Source organism: Eumetopias jubatus, unplaced genomic scaffold (assembly GCF_037043125.1).
Source record: "Eumetopias jubatus isolate StellerSeaLion01/CBP00866 unplaced genomic scaffold, mEumJub1_p1.0 scaffold_12, whole genome shotgun sequence".
Classification (NCBI taxonomy): domain Eukaryota; kingdom Metazoa; phylum Chordata; class Mammalia; order Carnivora; family Otariidae; genus Eumetopias; species Eumetopias jubatus.
The window spans coordinates 31,718,306-31,737,742 of NW_028274818.1; the positions used below are offsets into that span (position 1 = coordinate 31,718,306).

The window sequence follows — 19,437 nt, forward strand, 5'->3', positions numbered from 1 at the left end:
TAAACTCATCCAGAGAGAAAAAATGAAAATTTTTATTATTGTTTTGCTTAAAAACATTAATTTCCATGGTATTTCAAAATATTTTTTGGTATGTTATTCTTTAATGAAGAAAGTTTCAGACAAAACATCTAGAACAACCAGGGCTGGCTTCATGAGCATGCAACCTGCGTAGTCATGCAGGGCACTATAGTTAGTTTAATGCTCTGTTGTTGCCATCCTGAAATTCTTAACAATTTTACAATGAAGGACCCACAGTTATGTAGCTGGTCCTGGGAACAATATACACAGAATCTTTTAGAAATGTACTGCTGTAGTTAAAACAAAGACAAAAGCAGCAAATGTGATCCCCAGTATGCAAGGCATTCCTGCAGAAGATTAGGAAAAAAGATAATTAAATAATGAGAAATTACGAATAAGAGCACCCGCTCCATCTCTTCCAAGTATCTAACAAGAGGAAATAAATAATTTATGTTAAATATAAGGACGTATTTCCTGCTTAGGAATGTTGTCAGATGTTTAATGTGCCACTAACATAATCTAGTTTATCACCTTTTATAAAGACCTGATTATGAGCCTTGACATAACTGGTTGTGTTACCTTGAGCATGTCACTTAACCTTGGTAGACGACAGTTTCCTCTCTATATTGAACAGAGTTTGGAGATGAGCTATAAGGTCCCCAATGCTTCTAAAATAGAATCTATGGTTCTACAATCTCAAGTACAAAAATTTAAGAAATGCCTACTTGGCACATTTTCACACATAAAGATAATGCTACTTTACTGGTATGTCCTATCGTTTAAATCACCAGTTAGTAAAAACAAAGCAAATAATAATAATAATAATACCTCAGAGATCCCCATAGGTCCAGTTAATACCATAAATGATCTTCACATGAGATGACAGGTAGTTAGAGAAACTTGCAATAGGTCAAACATTTATCATCAGAAGGGATGTTATGTTCCCAAAGATATCTCTGTAATTATACTGCATTTTCATAAGACTACATTTTGCAGTGGTTGTTTCAAAGAAAAGAGACTGGGTGATGGAAAGGATAGGATGCTTCTGAAAGTGTAACTGATGGTTCTAAGTGCGATTTGTATTATATATTCATCTTTCTGCAGAAACATCTTTCTTCTGAAGGTATTAGGAGGTCTCAACAGACTAAATCTCACAAATACTTGCTATACACAATTTTGAGAATATATAAATGTGCAAAATAGTTATGTCTCAATTAGAATTTTGGTTTTGTAATACTGATTTGCAGCATGTGAATATTTTCACTCTTGGCACTCTGAATAAAATTCAGCAATCTGAAGTCACTCTAGAAGATATGATGTGGAATGGGACTGGCAGCCATGAGACCACTGAAAATACTTATCACTGGCATCTGAGTTTATCTACTTTGATAAAAAATTTCCCATGCAAGCTCCACTTGTCTTTTTCCTTTCATGTAATGTCGGAAAACCCGCTAAGAGTATTCAGCTGTTTCTGGATTATAATTTAATAGAATATCAATATAATCTATTCATTCTCCCATTACAAATTATATGGGTTATTAAGGAAGCTGAAATATGTTTCATCTTAGGGTAGGAAGGGTAAAGATTTTTCTCTGAGCAATTAAGCCTTGGGGAAAAAAACCCTTAAGTTATTTAGCAAACAAGAAAAATAAGCTCCTATAGTCACAGTGTTTTTCCCCCAAAGAAGTTGCCTTCAGAACATTAGCACATTGATACTGAGGAAACTTAGGACATTAAAAAAAAATCAATAAAAAATAGATGAATGCATCAGAATTACTACAAGGAATAATCCCTGCATTGCTGTCACATGGATAACTTTTAAGAGAAGCTTCCATGTTATTAAAACTAATAGAGAAGATACTTGAAAATCTTTAATATGTCTTCTCTGCTGCATCAGAGTACTAGAGACAGAAAGAGTGAGACACAAAAGCAGAAAGTTAATCTTCAGGAAGACACAAGGTCACAAAGATAAACAGAAACATTTGCCTCTTTAATACATTCTTTCTGGTTCTGTTTTATGAGACATTGGTAAGATAGTTGGAAAGATATTTCAATATTCTTAATGGACAAGGGAAACACAGCAGAACAATAATGAGACAGTAAAAGTCTCTTGGCAGAAATCCATTTAGAGAAAAATAAAAAAGGACAGGAGTCTGTGTATCTCATTTTTACTTAACTGTTACAGCTCTCCCAGTACTACTGCTCGTGATGTTATAGGATTTTTAAAGGCGGCTTTAGATCAGTATTACCTTAAAATGTAAAGAGCAAGACGTCTTTTGAAAATTATCTTCTAATTATCCCAAGTTCAAAAGTTATATGTCACCTTTAGTTATGCTCACAGAATTACATAATGGCCATTAGGATATATAATTTTTAATTTACTAAAATCCCTAAGTTCTATACTACTTTACTATCAAGCTACTTAAGTATAAAAGAAAACCCAGGTGATATTTTATCAGTAACAGTGCTTTTATACAAATAATTCTGTATAGCACAACTACACATATAAACCAATATAGATATAAATCTATATGGATACACAAACACATGGTTTTTCATGCAATATGAGTAGGTAACTATGTACATATACATATGTATATAATATTCAATTCTGTATGGATATTTTTCAGATAGTGCCACTGATTTGTAACCTTAAAGTTCCAAATAATTCTAAGATCATAACATAGACAACAATCTTATATAAAAGACTCAGAGGGGAAACAGACCACATTTGGAATCACTGGCAATTCTCATAGTTGCCTGGCTTGGACGATGCAGTTTATGCCAGATGCTGAAATGGAAAGTGTAGGTGTCCTTGTAAACTATAAATCAGAGTTATCCAAGATAGATGGTACTACTGGGAAGATTTTATTGCTTTAAGGATTCAAAGGTCAAAAGTGTAAAAGACATTCCAAAATGATTTTACTTCCAGTCTAGCCTCTAAATTTGGATAAGTAAAAATAAAAATGTGTCTGCAAATGTAAAAAACAACCACATCAAAAAGGTGAACAAGATTTATAAGTTCTAATATTTGGAGGTAATAATTATCTTTAAAACACTGTTAACATTTTAGTTAATATATCAAAGCCTGTGGTATGCAGAACTGTAGGACAAACTTTACCCCCCAAAATCCCCAAGTTCTATATATAATTCCCTCCCCCTTAAGTGTAAGTTGGGTTGTGAATATGATGAATTATCATTCCTCTACCATGTTGTCTTACATGGCAGGAAGGGTTTTACTGATGTAATTAAGGCTCCAAATCAGCTGCTTTTGGGTTAACCAAAAAGGAGATTATCCTGGGTAGGCATGGCCTAACCTGGTAAGCCCTTCAAAAAAGTTAAGAGATTCAAAGCCAGAGAGACTCGACTGCTGGCCTCAAGGTAACAAACTGCCAGGCTATGGAGAGGGCCATGTGGCAGAGAACAGCAGGAGACCTCTAGGACCCAAGGATGGTCCCCAGCTGATAACCACAAAGACAGTAGGGACTTAACTCATGTAACTGCAAAGAACTGAATTCTTCTAACCAACCAGCAAACAAGGAAGAAAACCGTATCATCAGATGAAATCACAGCCCCAGCTGGCACCTTGATTTCAGTCTTCTAAGAACTTGAGCAGAGAACCCACTAACTAGTATGTGAACTCACTGACCCATACAAACGGTGACATAATAAATTTGTGTTGTTTTAAGTTGCGAACTTTGTGATAATTAGCAATAAAAGAAAAATACAATGTGAATTTCTAAACACAATAAAAAATCAACATATAAGATTAACTTTATGTGTAAAGGAAAGGAGTCTTAAGGTTTCTCCAAATTTAAAGGGAATGCCATACAAGGGGTAACAATGCAGAAAATACAAGTTGCATATTCAAGAAGACAACATATATCTAAATATATTAAGAAGATAGCTTAGATCAAGAACAAGACAAAGATGCCCACTCTCACCACTCCTATTCAACATCATAGAAGTCCTGGCCAGAGCAATCAGACAAGAGAAAGAAATAAAAGGTATCAGAATTGGAAAGGAAGACGGAAGAAGTAAAATTGTCTCTATTTGTAGATGACATGATTTTATATACACAGAAAATCCTAAAGACACAACCAAAAAAACATTAATTCTAATCAATGAATTCAGTAAAGTTGAAGGAAACAAAATTAATGTACAAAAATCAATAGTGTTTCTATATACTAACTATAAGTTATCTGAAAAAGAAATAAAGAAAATGATCCTACAGCACCAAAACCAATAAAATACTTAGGAACAAACTTAATCAAGGAGTTTTTCTACTCTAAAAATGGTAAGACATTGATGAAAGAAATCAAAGGAGGCACTAAAACAAAAGGAAAAGTATCCTGAGTTGGAAGAATTTTAAATTGTTAAAATGTCAATACTACCATAAGCCATCTATAGATTCAAGGCAATCCCTATCAGGATTCCAATGGCATTTTTTTTATGGAAGTAGAAAAATAATTCTAAAACTTGTACAGAATCACAAAAGACCCCAAATAGCAAAAGCCAAAGCAATCCTAAGAAAGAATAACAAAGTGGCAGAGGCATCATACTTCTTGATTTCAAGCTATACTATAAAGCTATAGTAATCAAAACAGTATGGCACTGTCATAAAAACAAACAGATCAATGAAGCAGAATGGAGAGCCCAGAAATAAACCCAAGCATGTACAGTCAACTAAATATTGGACAAGGGAGCTAAGAATACTCAATGGAGAAAAAATAGTCTCTTCAATAAACGGTGCTGAGAAAAGTGGACATTCACATGTAAAAGAATGAAACTAGAATGAAACCATTAAAACCATGAAGCTCCTAAACAGAAAAAAAATAGGAACAAACCTTGACATGGGTCTTGACAACAATTGTTCAGAAAGGACACCTAAAGCGTAAGCAGCAACAACAAAATAAACAAGGGTCACCATATTAAACTAAAAAGCTTCAGAAGAAATGATCAACAAAGCAAAAACACAACCTATGGAATGGGGAAAAAAAAACATAACTGCAAACCGTATATCTGATAAGGCATTAGTATCCAAAATATATAAAGAACTAGTATATCTCGATAGCAAATAGTAATAATAATAACAATAATAATGATGCAATTAAAAAACGGGCAAAGACCTAAATATACATTTTTCCAAAGAAGATAATGAATGGCCAACAGGTACATGAAAAGATGCTCAATACTAGTCATTACAGAAATGCAAATCAAAATTACAATGAGATATTGCCTCACGCCTGTCAGAATGGCCATCATCAAAAAAACAAAAGATAACAGATGCTGGCATGGAACTCTTGTACAGTGTCAGTGGGACTGTAAACCGGTACAACCACTATGGAAAACAGTATGGAGAATCCCTAAAAAATTAAAAATGGGACTACCATATGATCCAGCAATTCCACTTCCAAGAATATATCCACAAGAAATGAAAACACTAGCTCAAAAAGATATCTGGCACCCCTATGTTCACAGCAGCATTATTTACAATACCCAAGACATGGAAACCACATAAATGACCACCGACAGATGAATGGAAAAAAGAAGTTGTCGTGTATATATATATATACGTACACACACAGAGAACATTATTCAGCCATTAAAAAAAAAAAAAGGAAAACCTGTCATTTGCAGTAACAGGGATAAACCTTGAGGGCATTATGCTTAGTGAAATATGTTAGAGAAAGGCAAACGTTGTGTTGTATGATTTTTTATATGTGGAATTTAACACACAGACACAGACTCATAAAAAAAAGGTCAGATTTGTGGTCTCCAGAGACAGAGGGTGGGCAGAGGGGGGATTGGAGGAAGGTGGTCAGAGGTACAAACTTCCTGTTACAACATAAATAAGTACTAGGATGGCATGTACAACATGATGACTCCCAATAATACTACTGAATGGAAAGATGTTATAAGAGTAAATCCTAAGAGTTGTCATCGTAAGACTTTTTTATTTTATCTTTGAGATGACAGACACTAACTAAACTTACTGTGGTAATCATTTCACAATATAACCATAATACTGTTCACCTTACACTTACAGGGATATATGTTAATTATATCTCAATAAAACTAGGGGAAAAAAAGAGCCTTAACTTATTATTTGGAATTGTGCCAAACTCTTGACACAAAATAGATATCCATTTAAATCAGTAATCCATATTTCACTAAAAAAAATTTCCAAGTATAATGTTGACCTATTTTTTATTTTTATTTTATTTTTTTAAAGATTTTTATTTATTGAGAGAGAGAATATGGTAGAAAGAGAGCATGAGAGGGAAGAAGGTCAGAGGGAGAAGCAGATTCCCTGCTGAGCAGGGAGCCCAATGCGGGATTCGATCCTGGGACTCCAGGATCATGACGTGAGCCGAAGGCAGGTGCTTAACCAACTGAGCCACCCAGGCACCCCTTTGTTGACCTATTTTTTAGCCAGTGTGCTGTGATATGAAAATCTTTTGGCAGATAGCAAACTTCTACGTTTCCCCCTAAGAGATTTATTACACTGAGTTATATTGTATTTTATTGACATTTTAGCAGAATAAAGGTTTTTACAAATATAACGTTAAAGATATGCACTTTTTTCTTTTGTCTCAAACTGACTTTTTAAGAGGTAATTATAAATATAAGAAATTGTAAATAGTTCAATGAATAAACTATACATTAGAAAAATGGGCTATGAACAACAGATGTTGGCAGGGATGTAGAGAAAGGGGAACCTTCCTACACTGTTGCTGGGAATGCAAGCTGGTGCAGCCACTCTGGAAAACAGTATGGAGGTTCCTCAAACAGTTGAAAATAAAGCTACCATATGATCCAGTAACTGCACTACTGGGTATTTACTCCAAAGATACAAATGTATGGATCCGAAGGGGTACGTGCACCCTGATGTTTATAGCAGCAATGTCCACAAGAGCCAAACTGTGGAAAGAGCCAAGATGTCCATCGACAGATGAATGGATAAAGAAGATGTGGTATATATATACAATGGAATATTATGCAGCCATCAAAAGAAATGAAATCTTCCCATTTGCAATGACATGGATGGAAGTGGAGGGTATTATGCTGAGCAAAATAAGTCAATCAGAGAAAGACATATACCATATGACCTCACAGATATGAGGAATTCTTAATCTCAGGAAACAAACTGAGGGTTGCTGGAGTGGTGGGGGTTGGGAGGGATGGGGTGGCTGGGTGATAGACATTGGGGAGGGTATGTGCTACGGTGAGCGCTGTGAATTGTGCAAGACTGATGAATCACAGAGCTGTACCTCTGAAACAAATAATACATTATATGTTAAAAAAAAAAAGAAGAAGAAGATAGCAGGAGGGGAAGAATGAAGGGGGGGAAATCAGAGGGGGGGACGAACCATGAGAGACGATGGACTCTGAGAAACAAACTGAGGGTTCTAGAGGGGAGGGGGTTGGGGGGATGGGTTAGCCTGGTGATGGGTATTAAAGAGGGCATGTTCTGCATGGAGCACGGGGTGTTATATGCAAACAATGAATCATGGAACACTACATCAAAAACTAATGATGTAATGTATGGTGATTAACATAACATAATAAAAAAATAAAAAGAAAAAAATGGGCTATGAAAATTTTAAATACATTTTAGCAATATTTCTATTGATACCTAAAAAAAAGAAAACAAAGCTTTTGTTTATATTTTTCTGAGATCTGTCTCTCGTCTTCTCTACACTAAGTCTAAGTCTCTATCACCAAATTTGTTTCTTGATGTTCAAAGAGTGAAATAAACAGTATTAATAAGGCATACTGCAAAATGGAGCTTCTATTAGTCCAATTTAGGGTATGATAAAGAAAATAAGAATTATATAAATCACAACTTGATAAACTGAAATCTGTTTTTTAAGAGTCTATTTTCCTTTAAAATTCTGATTTCTGATGATAAAGAAATATATGATGAAAAATTCTAGATTTCCTTTTATCCTAAAACTCATCTGGGAAGTATTTCATCTGACCACAGCCTCAGGTATTCCTTTGTCACTAATTAGAGAAATACTGAATATTTCAACTATAAATTGCTTAATTATATTTGTCAGCTTGCTCTAAACCAATTAATTATTTACTTGTAAAAATCTCTGATGCAATGTTATCCAGAGGTTCATTTCTGGAATACAGACCAGCAGCTATATTTTCTCTTCTACCCCAATTAAGCTGAAGACTTGAGACAGTGAAATATCTGTTGGGATGCACTATGATTTACAATATTACTCACTATAAAGAAATGAATCAATTTCTTACAATTCAAGTATCTACTGCTGTCCTTTATAAAGCATTAAGTCACCATCATGTTCCTTCATAAAAGAAGTTCCTATGACTTTTTTCTTAATGTAGTCTCTTTTATAAAGAACAGCTTATAGCACAAATAAGAATGTTTAGGAAAGAATTTTTGAATTTCCTGGGGAAAAAAATACCCTTCCTGTATCAGCTCAGAACACCGTCTTCTGTCTCGCCAGCATACCACTCAATATCTTAGCAACTCCCCATAAGACCAGAATGAAACTGCAAGAAACAACCACCCATATTCACCTACTGGTCCCTGGAACAGAGAACCATAGCAGAGGTAAAAAGAATCAACCTGGAATTAAGGAAGGAAGGAAAGGAGGGAGGGAGGGAGGGAGGGAGGGAGGGAGGGAGGGAGGGAGGCAGGTAGGAAGGAGGGAAGGAGATAATCACCTTTTATGCACTCATTGACCACTTGTTTTTTAATAGAGCTACTACTATGAGCCAGGCACCTCCCTAGGAACTGAAGGTGTCTACACCTTCTACAGCAGATATCTGTTGAGCGTCTACTCTGTGCGGCCCACTGTCCTAAGCACTAGGGATTTGTGAGGTCACAAAACAAACTAAGATCTCTCCCTCTGAGAACTTATATTCTGGATCACACAGGTTTAGTAAATCTAGACAAACATCTTTACCATCAACAGGAAACTCAAGAAGGATTTAAAAAGAGGTTTCTCTTTTCTTTTTTTTTTTTCCCCTCCTTTCTCACCTCTCTTAAAAAGACTGATGGAGGGCACCTGGGTGGCTCAGTTGGTTAAGCGACTGCCTTCGGCTCAGGTCATGATCCCGGAGTTCTGGGATCGAGTCCCACATCAGGCTCCCGGCTCAGCGGGGAGCCTGCTTCTCCCTCTGACCTTCTCCCCTCTCATGCTGTTTCTCTCTCTCTCTCAAATAAATAAATAAAATCTTTAAAAAAAAATAAAGATAAAATACTTAAAACAAAAAAAAAGACTGATGGAGAAACAGACACTGGAAGATTAGTTTAAAAGCTCCCGTTCTCCAGGTGAGAGATGATGGTACTTCACATTACAGGGAGAGAAATGGAAACAGAGCTCGGTGGAATATTTGAAAGTCATTTAAGAGAAAAATAAACTGAACTTGGTGACAGACTGAAGTGGGAGGTAAGGAGAGAGAAGTGTCAAAGAAGAGTCCTGGGCTCCAGCGTGCACGACTGGGCAGACAGGTGCTGAACTCTGAGTTAGGAAATGTGGGAGGAGGGTAGTCTGGGGAAGATAATGAATTTCTTTACAGAGGTGTTGAGCTAACATGAATTCAGAATTAGAAGACAGCTCCAGACTAAAGATAAAACATTAGAAAACAAGCACACTGAAAGTAACTGAATCCACGGGCATGAATGACATCAACTACAAAGAGAGTATAAAGCAAAAACGAAAAAAAAAAAAAAAAACCCAGGACCACAACTTTTAAAAACTCCATCATGAAGGGCAAAGACAAGAGAATGACTCAGTTAAGAAGAATCAGAGTGTCCGGAAAGGCAGGAAGGAAACAAGGCACGATGGGACTCAACAAGCCAGTGGAGGAGTATTTTAAGGAGGAGGGTATGAAAAGCAGAGCCAAACGCAGCTGAGAGATCAAATGGAGTGAGCACTGGATGAAGTCCCCTGGATTTAATGACAGAGGTCATTCAAGAGCCATTTCTTGTGGTGTTGGGAACAGGGTCAGGAGTGAGTGTCTGCAAAGAAAAAACAGAACCAGGGCAGTAAGAAGGAAAAGGCAGATGGGGGTGCAAGACTTAAGTCAGGAGGTCTTCTTTCATCCCCTTACCTAAAACAGTAACACCCCTCTCTCCTCATTGTCCTTCCTTATTTATCATAAAGACATACACAAATATAACCAGATATAAAAATAGTCTACTCATGTGAAATTTCTTAGTCAAACTTTCTTTTATGGACACTGGAATAACTTTCTGTTATGGCCATTATGCTGAGACTATTCTAAGATCTATAAGTTTGACAATATAACTTTCCACCTTTAGGAGGGCTCCAAGAGGATCTGGGAAATCTGACCCAGAATCTTGTGTATCTTGATGAGGTTGACTAAGGGTACCTACAATAAAGGATAGGATCATTAAAGGCTTATACAATAATGTCTATTAGATAGGAAGGAAGAATGATATTACCAATTCTCTAAAGAACTATTTCAGTTCTATCTAAGTAAAATAAATTGCTCTATAAACATATAATTTACTAGTAATCACTTGATATCTTTTATTTTTTTAAAAAAGTTTCCTAAGTAATCTTTTACATGACAGATACCTTCAAATTTTAGTCAGAAGCCCTAAGGATACTTTGAGAGTATAGTTATCAATCTATAACTAATAATATTCATTACCAAACACAGAATCTGTTGTTCTGAATGGATCTTACTATATCCACTGGGTCAGCTGGTAAAAAAAATTCCTTGAAAATGTCAACTGATGGCAAGAGCCATTTAAATAAGGGAGCTGAGTTCATCACCACAATAAATATAAAAACACAGACAAATTTTTCCTCCCTCACTGGTCTAAGAAATCCGAATCTGCTGAAGATGCAGATCACAGGGCTTCTTCTATGAAGCACTCTGATCTTGCCTAGTTCTCTCAAGTGATGAAAGGACAGGAGTATTCTTCCAAGGCAAATGTCATGGGCTCAGGCATGCTTTGGCAATGGGCTAGGGCCCGCAATGTCTAGGTGTGGAGGAACAGTAGCAAAGAAAGTAGTCTAGACTGGAAAAGAGCAAAAAACTCTGGAAGAGAATCAAAACCCCAAATCATCAATCTCTCAATCAGGGGCAAGACTTGATAACTGAAACTGTTTGTTCTTTATCTGCCTTCATCTGGTATTTGCCCAATGAAGATTTGCTTTCTTTGCTTCCTACTATAAGTATTTAAACAACTCTTGCACTTAAAGTTTAAGCCAAAAATTCTATATTAGTTGTCTCTCTTATAAGGACGATTTACATTTGCTTTTATATGTCTCATCTTGATGGTTATTTTATAAATTTTGCATTTGTGTGTTTGCATTTCTTTTTAAAATTAAAACCACAAATTTTTTTATTATTATTATTATTTTAGTGTTCATTAATTTGCAAAGACGGTACTAGTGTTGGGAAGTCCCTAAAACAGACAATCAGATAATGGATTAGAAGTGAGTCACTCTCACCATGGGACTTTAAACAGAGTCAGCTCGATAGCATTCTGTGATAATAAAAATATTACCTCCCTGTCATGTAGTATTTTTATAATTTAGCAAGCAATCTCAAAACTGCCTCCATCTTATGGATGAGGCAACTAAGCCTAAGAGAAGTTAAGTGGCAGGAGAGCTACCCGGCTGACACCATGCTCGCACCAGAGAGCAGGGTTCCTAGCTACTGCCAGAGAACCAGTGAGCACCTTGATCAGAAAATCTGTGAAGGCTTAGTGATGGAAGACAAAGTGTGCATGCACCAACATCTCTTTCGGGAGAAGGTCAAGGGTTTTCATCTGACTTTTCAAAGGAGTTCTGCGATATAAAAATCTTTAAGTGCCACTAAAGGAAAACACATGAAATTTTGCATCAGCTAAACCCTAATTTCAAACATCAGTTCTTCTATTTACTAGTAATGATGGTTATCTTCTCTAAGTGTCAAATTTAGCCCCAGAATCCTTTTAAACAGTAAATAAGGTAATGTATATAAAACATCTAACATTGTTTTTAAGAACGCCTTACAATAACTCCATGTAGCAGAGATTACTAGTTGTGCTCCTGTATCTGTTGAGAGACTGAATTTACAGACAATGCCCAGATCATATAAAAACAGAACTTTGATCCACAACCTTCAGCAACCTGACCAGAAAACCAAACTTTTGTCCATAACAAACAACCCAGGACGCCAGCCCACTATGTCTGGTGTGCAGGAAGCCAGATTGCTGTCTCTAGCGACAATCTAAGAAGCTAAGCAATAACTCTGTAGCAATCAGCCCCAAATGCCCAGGACTTGATGAATATCTGACAGCTTCCCTAATTTCTGTCCCTGCTTCCAACTTAGGACCAATCAGAAAAAGCCAGGTGAGATGCCCCACTTCTAAGTAGCTCATGTAAAGCTTCTTTGTGCCAACAGCCTCTAATCAGGTCATACCTAAAGGCTTATTTTTCCCATTATAAAGATTTCCTATTCCTCTGCCTGCCTGTGAATCTCTGTCAAAATGTTAATGACAATGCTTGACTCCCTTGCTATAGCAAGCTCAGAGTAAAGAGCCTTGCTTTTCTCATTTAGTTGGTCTTCACTGATTTCCACCCTGTTCAACATGTTTTCCTGAGTATCAGAAGTTCAGCTGGCACATGACCAGCCAAATGAAGACTATATATTCCAGCCTCCCTTGCAGCTACACATGTTCATAAGACTAAATTCTGGCCAAAGTGATGAAGCTAAGAATGTTGTGTGGCAGTATCCAGGAACGTGCCTCAAGATACAGCCACCAAGTGCCCTGTGTCCCTTCCTGCCTCAGAGAGGTGACTTGATCAACTGCAAATAGGCTTGGCTTCTGAGAATTTGATAGATCAGAGCTGCCATATCAGCTCCAGAATTTTATGTAACAGAGAAATATAATTAATAACAATAATAATACATCAGTAGCTTCCATTTGTATAGCCTTATTATGTATGAGACAGGTCTTAGGTCTTAATAAATGTCAAATAATTAATCATTTACAACAATCCTATGAAGTAGGTTCTATTATTATTTTGTTTTTGAGAAACTGTCATACACAGAAGTAACGTGCCTAAGGACAAGCAGTTTTTAGAACACTCTAATTTGGGGGTTTCTATAACTTGTAGCTGAACTGAAACCCAATTAATATGCTGTTGGAAAAGAAAGTTAAATAAACTTTAAAGTGGTTGAATTAGCGTTTGATGTGCAAGGTCTGAATGCAAAGCCCATTTTATTCTTTGATGAATCCCTCCCAGGAACAGGTCAGGATTCTCTAGAATCTCCTTCTGTCCCCCTCTGCCTGATGTCCAGAGATACAGGATCAAGGGTGGTCTGCTCAGAAAAATCAAGTTGCAAAATTTGAACTTCAGCTTATAGAAGACAAATCTGTTGGTCTATTTCCAAGTTGGTTTCAGAGTGTCCACACATCTCAGCTGAGCAGAGTGAGCTTTACCAGGTAAACCAGCTTCATAATAATAATTATCACTACTATCTATCATTCATTACATATTTACCATATTTTAAAGCATTTCACCGAGGTCTTTAAAATATCTAATATACCTGTATGTTTAAAGAGCAATTCTATCAGAAAAAAATAAATACTTAGTTTAAAAAAAGCAAAACAAAACCTTACCTTTATCATTCTGGACAGATCACCAGCATCAGCTAATTCCAAAACTATGTTAAGTTCATTATCTTCAATGAATGATGCATAATATTTAATTACATTTGGATGATTGAGTTGCTGATGGAAAAACACACACACACACACACACACACACACACACACACACAAAAACAGACACCAGAAAGTTTTCTTATTGTAAATTCCCAGGAATCACTTATAGTTTCTTAACTTAAAAATAAACTTAGTTACTGCGTTTCATTTTTAAGTTACAGAAATCTTAACATGACAGTGTATTCTTCTTTAGTGAATTTTAAAACAAGTATTGAAATACCAGATACCAATTAATTTTATTTTAATACTCTCTATTAGAAAGAGAGTAAATTACACACTTAAAATTTTTTAAAGTATGTATTGCTATGTCCAATAAATATATTAACATAAATGACTGGCAGAATTACAGCACCAATTGCTAAAAATTATATCCTTCAAAATGGGAACTGTCATTAAGGGCACTCAATGGTAAATAAAGTATTCCTTTTACTCCTATTTTGAAGTTGGCCTGATCTTCATATAACTGCAGCCAGTGGTTTAAAAACAAAACAAAATAAAAGGACATCTAATATATTCTATCTAAACATAGTTTTTACATCAAATATTATAAAACATACTGAGTTTACCTATGGGGTTGATGCGTTAAGTGATCCTAAGAAAAATTTCACCTTATAGAAATATATGCATCAGTCTCTACACACTGACAATCCTTTTGTACAATTTGCTTTCTGTTCAATCTTTAAACAAGTTAACATAAGACAAATAGTTTCTCAAAGAAAATTATTCAAGAATTCTCCCAGAGGGTATATACATGATTTTCTTCTTTTCTTTCTACTTACAGGTTTTTCTTCCACATCTTCTATGATAATATATTATTTCTCTAATAACTATTTATATATATTTTTAAAGCAGTTACTTCATGGCCCAGAAAATAACTACAACTAACAGAACAGACGGAAAGCATGATTCACTTTGATCTTACTCTTATCTTTTTTGATAAATTGGATTCATTTTAGGCACAAAAATGTATGGCATATAAAACATCTAAGTCTTATCTAACGGTTAAAAATATAACATAAGCTACAGCACTCCTCAAAGGAAATTTTACTAGAATAAAAGCAGTGCAGAGATAACTGAAATTTCAGTCATATTCTTTGAGTGGATGAAAAACTGAAAAGCTAATTCTGACATACTCTTTACATCAGACTTTCTAAATCTGGAAAAAATATACAGAAATATTGTAAAAAGCATGTGCCCATTTAGATCAGTCCACATTCTCAATATATTACATCTTGAGATAACACTAATATTCATTTATGTTACTTAAGCTTTAGAATATGTCTAATTGGGACAGTCAAGAAAAAATTTCTTCAATGTTCTTTGCCAATTTTATCTGTCTCCTAGTTTGAAAGGCAGGGGAGGGGAGCTAACCCTACCAAATGATCTGATTAAATTATTTTACAATGAATTCAAAAAATAACTACATTCTTCCATATACTGAGATACATATTTGTATAATGTTGCTTAAAACCAGTGTGACATATGTTTTAAAAATCTTTTTGCTTGTAAGTGTAATATTTTCATAGATCACTTTTATCAACACGCTCATCTATATTCAAAATAGTCAACAGTTCATTTATTTACCTTAAGGAGATCTATTTCTTTGATACAATCAGCACGTGCTTTGGCATCCATTAAATCAAATATCTAAAAAGAGAATCCAGAATTATTTAATAAAATAATAATCTATGGTTCAAGACACCATGTAAATGCATTATAATAGTTTACATATAGTTATACACATACTAAGAAATTTTCTTCTCAATTAGCTTTTTAGGAGCTGTGAAGAACTATAGGTATTTTATCTCATGTTACCTCTCGAGTTTACATTTTTCCTTCCAAAGGCAGTCAGTATTAAAAATGAGAAAAGAGGGACTCTGGGTGGCTCAGTAAGTTAAATGTCTGCCTTCAGCTCAGGTCATGATCTAGGGGTCCTGGGATTGAGCCCTGGGTTGGGCTCCCTGCTCAGTGAGGAGCCTGCTTCTCCCTCTCCCTCTGCCCCTACCCCTACTCCTGCTTTTTCTCTCTCAAATAAATAAATAAAATCTTTTTAAAAAATGAGAAAAGAGAACTGCTAGATATTTCAAGTCTTAGGTTCAAATGAAACAGAATGGATACTGCGGTCATAATATAATAAAATGAGAGCTAATATATATTTAACAATTAATATGTGCTAAACATATTGCATTAACTACCTCATTTAATTGTTATTTAATCCTTAGGAAGACAACATTAGTATTCCCATTTTACAGATGAGACAAAGCAGGTTTAGAAAGCTTAAGAAACTGACAAAATTTCACACAGCTAATTAATGGAGCAGCCAGAATTCACTCTCAGAGTTATCCAACTATAGCCCAAGCTCTGAACCATTATCTATACAATCAAATCATGTCTAAAAGGTCTAATGTACACCTTGACGGGGATGATAGCTGACTTCAAGGAGATAAAAACTGGTTCTTTGGACAAAGGAGAGAGAGAATCTCACCCTTATTAAGGATAAAACACAGATACACATACAACATATAAAGATACAGTCTTAGCTGTGGAATTAAAATTTCATAAGGGAGGGGGGGTAATTAGGAAAAAAATACCTAAAAAGGTTCCTTAGGGTGATAATGAAGAAAAAGGTTGAGAAATATTGGTCTAATGTGAAAAATATTTAAAAAAAGATAATGTAATCAAAAGGATATTTAGGGTGTCTCTGAAAACAACTCAATGTATAGAAAATAAACAATAAATAAAAAATCAATATGCTAAATATCATAGAAAATATCTAGATAAGTCACTACTATGAGCTGATTAAAACCCTAGTCACAGAACAAAACAACTTTAATGACATTTATAGTCATCAATTGACCAAGTCTTCCTGATTCAGACAGCCAATATGTTCCAGGAAAAGTAGCTGTGTAACTTGAAAGGAGGGCATGACCCAAGTCTTTTTGACTCAAGAAGAAATTACTGAACACCCACCAGAGGGTGTAGCCTCTTTACATACAGATGTTGCTATAATCTTCCCCATATTCTTATAAAGTAGGTAGTACTGGCTCCAATTTAGAATGAGGGCTCAGGCTCAGAGAAGCTAAGCATATGCTTATGGTCATAAAATTAGTTAAGTGACAGAACAAGGACTTGGATCCAGATCATTCTAGCTCCAGAGTCTGCATTGTCTTCAATGTCCCAGGCTGTAGTGAAGTCTAACACATATACAACTAGCTAATAAGTACTAAGATACATGTATGTGCAAAGTGTAGTATGAGAAACCTAAAGAAGGAATCACCGTGTGAGGAGTAGGTAAAGCTGAACTTTGAAGAAATTGTAAAATTCTTCTAGCCAGAAACAACAGATACCTAAGGCATAAAAGGAAATACAGAATATGGAGATATAATTACAATGTGTGATATGCAACTTTTGCTCAATAACATTCTTAATATCCAAATATAGATGTAGTTCTAATCTTCCCCTTATTAAAAAAATAAGAGTATAAATAAAAGTTTTAAAAATTTTAAAAATAAAAAAAATCCACAAACTCACTTCCTTAAAGAATTTTAGCTTTAAAAAAAAGAATTTTAGCATTTGCTCACTCCCTTCCATTTCTTGTACAAATGTATGTGTGTCAGAAAGTGAAAATAGCAGCAGGGTGCAATATGGTATATGCGTTTTCACCTAACACTACAGCAAAATACTCCTCCTATTTCTATGCAATCTTCAACTTTATTTTATTTATTTATTTTTCTAATGAAAATTTTGAGTATCATTTATGTTTTTCAAGTTTTAATGTGAAACAGCTGAGAACTGCATAATGTTAAGAAAAAAATACAGAATACTATCCTATTTAATGGGCTTAAAAAAAAAAGACTGATTGATTTATTTGAGAGACAGAGTACATGGGTGTGTGCGAAAGGGGGGAGGGGCAGAAGGCGAGAGAATCTCAAGCAGACTCCCAGCTGAACATGGAACCTGATGCAGGGCTCAATCCCAAGACCCCGAGATCACCACCTAAGCCAAAACCAAGAGTTGGACCCACACTCGACTAAGCCACCCAGGCACCCTTCCCTTTACTGGTTTACAAAGAGAGTGAGATAAACAAGGTGGCATCAAATTTCCTCCCACTTCATTCAAATACTAGAAAAGGAAATGTGTGTGCTAGTACATGTATTAAGAGTATGGCTTCACTTTTCCCCATTAGTAGTACTTCTAACCAATTTGACCATAATCAACTTGCATTGACTACTATGATTTCAGAACCAAATGAGAAAGTGAGAAGGAAGGAAGGAAGGAAGGAAGGAAGGAAGGAAGGAAGGAAGGAAGGAAGGAAGGAAGGAAGGAAGAAGGAAGGAAGAAGGAAGGAAAGAAGGAAAGAAGGGAGGAAGGCAGGGAAAGAAAGAGAGAGAGAGAGAGAGAGAGGAAAGAAAGAAAGAAAGAAAGAAAAGAAAGAAAGAAAGAAAGAAAGAAAGAAAGAAAGAAAGAAAGAAAGAAAGAAAGAAAGAAAGAAAAAGAAAGAAGGAAAGAAAGAAAGAAAGAAAGAAAGAAAGAAAGAAAGAAAGAAAGAAAGAAAGAAAGAAAGAAAAAGAAAGAAAGAAAGAAAAGAAAAGAAAAAAGAAAGAAAGCAGGCTATGAGCGACAAATAACTATCACAAAGGTTACATAAAATATCTACTAAGAAATTTTTTGCAAACAGCAAGCCCTCATATATATATCAAACTTTGGTACTATGTTAGCTACAAATGGATACTAATTGTAGGGGTGAAAAAAAGAACAGCAATGACTAGCATTAAAGCACAAACAGTGTAACACTATCTACTGAAGGAAAAACCTCATATAAACACAAACCTCTTCAAGAGCATCAGTTTTATTCTATACGGAGATGATTAACATAAATGTTAATCACGTTCATGTTCTTGCTTTCTTTTATTCATAAAACCACGCTGTCAACTTGTTACTCGATTTTGTTATAGATACAAGTAAGAAAACAAGCTTGCATGCTGTGAGATGCAGAATGCAGACTGGAACACAGGACACAAACACACATTCTAGTAAGTACTGCTGTACAAAGTGATGTGAGAACCTCGACGACGAGGTGCAGTATGGCTGACAGGGATTAGATATGCAGGCTTTATAGATGCAGGAAAGTATAATACACTTCAGAAAGATTTCTTATAGAAATAAGTAAAATCAAAAGATCATTACTTTAAAGGAGTAAGTCTTACACCTAGCAATTTCATACAGAAAAGCCACTCATTCCTCAAATTGCCAAATGATGCTGGAAAAATTGACATTACTAATGTAATATGTTAAATAATAACAACTATTAATGTAAACAAAATTTTGAGCTTGATATTACAGTTATGAAATACACACACACACTCAATTTATGCTTAAAAATCAAAGTGGCAAGAGAAATAACGGATTCCCTCTAACTCATGAATGTTGATGCCATTCTCAGGACCTACTAGTCACAATGGACTTGAGATAATTCAAAGAAATGCAGGGAAGTACAAAATTTTAAGTGTCTTTTACCTTGAAGGAATTCCTGAAAACTTTTTAAGAAGAAAAAGAAAGGATAATTCTGGTACTAGTGACTAAAATGAAGAAAATCACAAACTTGGACACGTATAAATTTAATCTCCCAATAATCAATGTCTCTATGATGGGAAAAATATTTAAAAAGCAAAAGCTAGTGAATG

At 35.2% G+C, this 19,437-nt stretch overlaps 1 protein-coding gene across 3 annotated transcripts in view; it reads right to left on the reverse strand.

Annotated features, from left to right (window-relative positions):
* Window positions 1–19,437, reverse strand: part of NEK7 (NIMA related kinase 7) — a 164,480-nt gene that overhangs the window by 45,410 nt on the left and 99,633 nt on the right. For 2 of the 3 annotated variants that reach the window (XM_028120166.2, XM_028120167.2), the window contains 2 exons: window positions 15,338–15,400; window positions 13,649–13,759 (listed from right to left, as the gene is read on the reverse strand). In XM_028120166.2, the coding sequence (XP_027975967.1) occupies window positions 13,649–13,759; window positions 15,338–15,400 (174 nt within the window). The remainder of the gene's footprint in view (window positions 1–13,648; window positions 13,760–15,337; window positions 15,401–19,437) is intronic. The other variant, XM_028120168.2, reaches the window with a different exon arrangement.